This window comes from Pundamilia nyererei, unplaced genomic scaffold (genome assembly GCF_000239375.1).
Source record: "Pundamilia nyererei isolate P.nyererei 1_Seehausen unplaced genomic scaffold, PunNye1.0 scaffold00113, whole genome shotgun sequence".
Lineage (NCBI taxonomy): Eukaryota > Metazoa > Chordata > Actinopteri > Cichliformes > Cichlidae > Pundamilia > Pundamilia nyererei.
In genome coordinates this window covers 381,370-388,165 of record NW_005187514.1, presented here as the reverse complement: position 1 = coordinate 388,165, position 6,796 = coordinate 381,370, and the positions used below count along the sequence as shown (strand labels likewise).

Below are 6,796 nucleotides of genomic sequence, written 5' to 3'. Positions count from 1 at the left end.
CACACACACACACACACACACACGTGCATACAACATGAACACATCACACATACTAAGGCACACAGATGCAGACCTTGACTTGGCACCCCTCTGCCAGCACCATGCCTCTCCTATGTTTCCTTAAATCTACTGTAATCATCTATGTTTGTTCTAAAGAAGCTGACAGGGGAGGCAGAAGCCAAAGAAAAAAAGGTTAGGGGGTGAAAGGACACATCGTTTCTGTTAGTCCCTTCTATAACTGAAGAAGGACAACATGTACACAAACACTCGCAGAGCAATGTTGCAAGCTAGAGTTTAGTTTGAGCTTCCTTTAGCGAGAAAGCAAAAAACAGAAAGACTGTGTAGTTGGCGCTCTGACATTTTGTAGTCAATAAATATTTTCTATGGACACTAATTTCATACTCTAAATTTACTTATGTGCACTGTTGTGTTTTTGAATTGTGTCTTAGGGCAGGGGAGTAAAAGCAAGTCATTCCAAAATACATTTTTTCTTTTATCTTTAGTGTCCACAATAACTTGTTTTTGTATTAAAATGGAAAAAGAACCATACTTTCTTTTTAAGGACTCCACATCCAAACCATAGACTGTATATAGAAGATGGGCAACGTAATAGTAATGACATTGTTTTTTGGACTACTGTGCCCTAACGTTTTGTCTTTATCATACTGGCACTCCTCAAGCTCCTTTGCAGACATAAATGTCCAAATTTATTTGGGTAAGAGGATAGAAGAGTGTTAATTTATCGGACAAAACCAGCACCCTGGAAAACTAAAAGCTCAATAACCCCAAGAGGCCCGCTTAGTTTGGTTTCATGTTAATGACATTCGCAATACAACACAGAAGTCAGCAAAACAGTCTGTGCTCATGTCCACATATAATACAACAGGAAATTTGAAATGAGATTTAGCATTTGGTCATTACAAGAAAGAAATTCTGCCGTAAGGTCTTCAAGGCCATCATGAAACACTGATTCGGATTACGAAGAAAAGAAGGATGATTATTTTATTCACTAACAGATGGGGGGAGGCTTTGGGCAATTTGACCTGCATTTTTCATTTTCCCCACTTCAGTGTTTTATTATTTCGTGGGGCATTAAAGAAAAACGAATGTTTATAAGCTCTAAATGGCCTGAGGTGATTCAACTTTGACAGAATGCAAATGAATTAACATTTTCACATTTCCACAACAAAAGTGGAATTTTGAAATCATAGCTACTCTGCTAAATGCTACAAAATATTTATAACAATTGCTTGAGACATTAAAAAGTTTTTGAGCACTGTGATTTAAAGAGTGGATCTGTGTGTATCCTGCCCCAGGATGCACACACATGCAGTAAATTATGCATAATTTTATTTTTGCAATTGGATTTCTGATGTCCCCTGAGCAGAAAAATACAATCAATCTTAAAAATCTGTGATGTAAACAACGGAATTTTTGTGGAAGAAAAACGTCTACAGGGCATCTTTAACTGCATACAGTTTTAATCATGAAATAATGATAGCATGTCAGTAAAAATCATCACCCTGGGAAGCTTTAAAACAAATATAATTTAGATGCCAGATGCCAGACAACTACATCGTCTTCAAAACAAGACAAAGTAAACATAAACAACCAAGAAAAATGTGGAATATAATGTTATGGAGCCGTGATTTTTTTTCTCACCAGCAACCCAACTGGCTTATTATTTATGGTTTCATAGAGCGTGTCACTGTGTCTCAACATGGTTTAGCTATACTTTGTGACTGAAGGACAATAAATAAACATTTGGAAAATGTTGTGGCAGAAATTATAGTCATTTTAACGAAATCTATTCAAACAATGACTGTGTTGTGCGTTTGACCACTACTGGTTCCTGTAATACGTATCGGCAGGAGTGTACTTCTCCAAAATCATACGTCAGTTTCTGTGCCAAAGCTACGGGGTTTTCTTTAGAGAGGTGGAACAACACAAAATGATTATGGTGGAAAAAATTATTTTTACCACAGGCCTGATCGCTTGACAATCATCATCATGAAAACAAAAAATAAAAGAAAACTAAACTATGCTGTTTTGAGATATTTCCAGTTCACTTAGGCCCTGAAAAATCTTTAAACATTACAGCTTTCACCAAACTAGCATAATTTAACCAGGTATAACAACTCCACAGGAGCATCACGGTGTAGGAAAAATGGAACCACAATGCATTATTGTGGATGATTGCAGTGCAATTTCAGTCTTGGGTTCAGAATTGTTATATCTCTAGATAGCATGCAAACATTTTTCCTTAACTTCAACCCCAGCCTCAACATTTTAGTAAATGTAACACTTCCACATGAGTCTGCACATTACACCAGGTAGTGAGTGAGAGTCTACCTCGGCAGAGCCAATCAGACAAGAGTAAGGACCTGAAAACAGCAGCAACCAGCTCCTCTAAATAAGCCTTGTGCTGCTGGATGTATTTACATACATTTGTCTGGAAATCAGTATATTTGTGAAGAAGCTAGGTACATATAAATATATATGTAATTTTTAACCTATGCACATATATGTTTGTGTGTCCACTTCCCTATATAAATATGGCTACTGGATGGTTCTAACGTCCCCTGCTCTTATTTCATAAGAGAGTGCGGAAAACTCAGAGTCAGCACATTGGCATGAGAAAAGTCTCTGCTGGAAGCAGATCAGGTCACACATCTGCAAACCCCGCTCATGTCTATGTGTGTGGGAGACCAGCAAGGGAAAGAGTGGGTGTCTGTGTGTATATGCATGCATATGTGTATAAATAAAATCAAGCATGCGTTTCAGAGAGAGAATGACAAAAGTAATGAGCACAAGCACGAGTCCAGCAGAGTCAAATTGCTTTACAAAATTTCCAGTTGTGTTTGTGCGCACGCGGGCATACAGCGGTTTGTCTAAAGCTATCGACTATTAAATGTTTTATGTTTTAAAATCAGGTTTTTCATCTTTTACAGGTGCCTGACGGTGGTAAAGCTGCTACTAGTCAAATTTGGCCATTTCAGAGACAGTTTTTTAAAAAATTTATCAGAACTGGAAAATTAACTGTGCCATTAGGCTTTAATGATTTATTGTGATTTACTGAATAGTTCAAATTTAGTGGTTGAGGTTTTGGAGTTCAATCTAATTTGAAGGAATCAAGCCTCTATCCAGTCTAACCCCTTCCAGCTCTGTTATTTGGACTAATTATATCTGTGCAACATGTACCTTTCCCTTTTGGTCTAAATCTGCTGTTTCTCTCTGTATGTCAGACACACACAAGCACATTCTGAAAACCATGACTGAAGCCCAGGTGTACATGGATGTGTGCAAAATGTAATGGTTTCCAGAGTGCTGTTGAGCTGTCAGAGGTTTTGGAACATAACAGCTGTACTTAATGTTGTGTGTGACGACAGCGAGACACAAACCGATGGCTGTAATGTCTCTTAAAACTACTCGCCTCATGTTTTGAAATTTCTTTTCAGCTGCACAGTAGGGGCTGGTGTGTAATTGCTGTAGTTACACAGCTTCTCACCACATGTCTCATCGTTGCTTTTCTCTGCATTAATGCAGAAGTGATCAAATAAAGCATCCAACTGAAGATGCTTTAGCTACATTAGGATGAATATTAGCAAGTTATGCATCTATAAAAATTGATGTGATGTTTAAGACACACTGCCGACGATTTTTTTATATCTGTATTTATACAGAGAATCGATTATGGGTAAAACTTTAAAGTAAAATACTGTTTTCAAGCAACTGCACAAATGGATTTATGAGATTCTGAAGTGAAAGTAAATATGGTTCTTCTAGAAAATAAAAGGCACAAAACACACCAAAAACACACAACCTGGACTGCTCAAAGTGCAGATGGCCACAAATTTTGGGTGATGAATAAGAAGAAGCAGAGCTGGAACTCTGCCTTCTGTGTATCTCATCAGAGTGCAGTGTGCGTCCTAATCAAAACTGCAAAATGAGAAACATTGTTCTCCTGTGGTTCGTAAAACGGTCAAGCGTTCACTGATGAAGAGCAAACAAACTGAGATTAGAAGCTTGCGAAACTGGTAAATGCATGTGCTGTTAATAAAAACGCAATAAGGAGGAAAAACAAAGTCCCAGACTACTCTTTTGGCAGGTGTTTGGATGGTGGTCATTTTTCTGGAATGATATAAACTCGGTTAACCTATTAGTGCAAGGCTAAATCAATTACCATTTCTTAATATATTGTAAACAGTGAAGTCATTTAGTCAGTAAGAAGCTTGATTACATGAATGTTTGCAGTTCCTCTTAATATTATTGTACTGGTTTCATATGATATTGAGTGTCTTTGGATGGTGTTGAATCCAACTGAGCAGTTTAGGTAAATCACAGCTCAATATTGGTGGGATAAAAGAGAAAATATTTAAAAAGAAAACTGCCAATTTCTAGAGAAAATCATAATATTTGTACTCGACATGCAGTACTTCTCAAACTTTAGAAGCCAAAGAAAGCTCACACTCCACAATCATTAACAATAAAAAAGATCCCAGCTTAATTTCAGATGAACTAAAAAGTTAAGAATCGCAGCATCAGCTCTTCCTTTTGTTTATTCCCCCTTTAAGTCATATAATTCACTCCACGTTTCCCCCCAGGTGTGCCACCCCCACCACCCACATGCCCACCAATGAAACCTGTGCAGAACCACTGTCCTAATGTCTTGCGTCTACAATAACAGATATAACTGTACAGATATCATAATCACTCAATTCTGAATTTGATGCATGCAAAGACACCAAAGAAAACAAGCACCTTCTGAGCATTTTAGAATAGCTTGATCACTTTTTAAAGAAACAGCGCTTCTGTCTCATTCCAGATGTTTGTATTTCTCCACTGAGGTTTCGGTATTTGTCAGCATGCTGTTTAACACAGCGGGACTGTACTGTACAAACACCCCGGAGCTGTAATTAACGGGACTTAACGGGTAACAATAGAAAAGTATACATCCGTCACATCCAGCTATGGCTGGCATCCCATCCCAAGCTCTCCAAATTTCTCTTGCAACGCCAATTTGCAGCACAGGGGAAAAAAAATCCCATTCGTTGTTGATTCTGCTGTAAGCTCTTAAAAGTGCGCACCAGAAGAACAAATGAGTTTGTGATGGGTTGGAAAGATTTTCTTTTTCTTTTTTTTTTTGCGTAACAGAAAGAAGTGCTGCATTTAAGCTAAGCCTCGAGATGTGCAAAACATGCTTAAAATGTGGAGATTTATGGGCACAAACAACGCATTTCACTCTTTAAAACATAAACTAACTTACTTCATCCAAAGCGTGGAGCTGAAAACTGCAAGCACGGCGCAGATTTACTTTTCAGAAGTTGCTCATCTGATGGCCAGCGCAAGCACTAACGGGTTACAAGTCCTGCTTCTTCTTCACTGCAGACTGCTCGGCCCGACTCAGTCCTCACCGGGACGACTTTTACATATCACTCAATCTCAGGATCGGACGCGTGCTTTCCTGGTGCGGTTTTTGCCTTATTTGCTGCTCATCGTCTAGACCACTTGGAGGGGTAGAGACACGCTACGTCGCTTAAACAGAGAAAGTGGGCAGTGTGTCTCGCGTAGCGATCAAGCGCCCTCATCCGCCAGCAATCCACTCTGCTCTGTTGACCACCACCACAGAGGGGGCAGCTAGGGAGAATGACTGCCGGGCCAAACTTCCAAAATAAAACCCCTTTAATACGCTGCCATGCTTTCTGGTGAGAGCAAAAGTGAAGAGAAAGTAGCGACCTGCACGAACAGCTTATTAGAGCAGACGAACTGTACTGTGGTTGAATGGGTGTGTTTAGAATAGTTGTTTATGTTAATTGTTAATGTTTTAGATATTTAGGAATGCGGTGAAATGTAGTTTTCTTTATTATTTAGATGATAAAGTCTTAGAAGAAAAAACGTTTTGCTTTTCTTTTTCACGTGAAATGTATATTCTCCCCCCAAAGGTTATATAACCATCAGAATAAGCCACAATGTATCCTGTCCTTGTGTGCGAAAGAGACATCGTTTAACTACAGGACACTTCCATGGTGGGGGGACTCTGTCCTAAACTGTAGCCTGTGTTGGTTCACGTGGAGTGTCCACCAGAGACGTCACGCCAAGAGAGGCTCGGCCAGGATTTCAGCTGTCAATGGGCCTAAAGCCCCACACCCATAAGCAACCAGTTAGTAAGGACGACCCGCCCCGACACGTGAATAACGTTTCATGCGCCAGCTGTTGCTGCTGGTTTGCTTTCCCCCCTGAGCACTGCATCCATATACGCTGTCTCATTATCGCCACAGAGCTTTTCATTTTTTCCAACGTGTTCATGATTTCACTTCCAATCGATGATTACTCAAATGCGATCAAGGCAAAAAAAGTTCAACTGTCTCATTAAAACTACCCAAGCCTAATTTTGGAGAGCTGCAGCCTGCAACACACGAGTGTCCACATACCCATTATGAAAGTACGGATCACAGGCTGTGTAATGTATAAAGCTGAGCTAACCCTTGCTCTCTAAAACGGCAAGGAGCTTCAGACTCCAATTACCAATATCATGATTGGAGTTTTATTAACAAAAACTGAATAACCTAGGCAAGAGGGGCACTGAGACAAAGAAAAAGACACGGAGGAGGGCACAGAGGAGAACGAGTGCTTGTATTTCCTTGGTCCCAGTGCTTTTTATCTTTCTGCCAATGCACTGATGCAGTGTTGACATAATTTGTGATGTGATGAGAAAGATATGGAATTGGCCTGTCTTTACAGAGCGGAGCTGGCCTTTTATTTTTATATCCTGTCCTCTTCTTGTTTATGAGGTCCA

General features: G+C 39.6%; 1 protein-coding gene across 1 annotated transcript in view; it reads right to left on the bottom strand.

Annotated features, from left to right (window-relative positions):
- Positions 1-5,699, bottom strand: part of ghra (growth hormone receptor a) — a 25,706-nt gene extending 20,007 nt beyond the window's left edge. Inside the window, exon 1 of the mRNA XM_005741710.1 lies at positions 5,267-5,699. Coding sequence (XP_005741767.1) covers positions 5,267-5,271 — 5 coding nt within the window. The 5' untranslated portion in view covers positions 5,272-5,699. The remainder of the gene's footprint in view (positions 1-5,266) is intronic.
- Between the last annotated feature and the right edge of the window lie 1,097 nt (positions 5,700-6,796).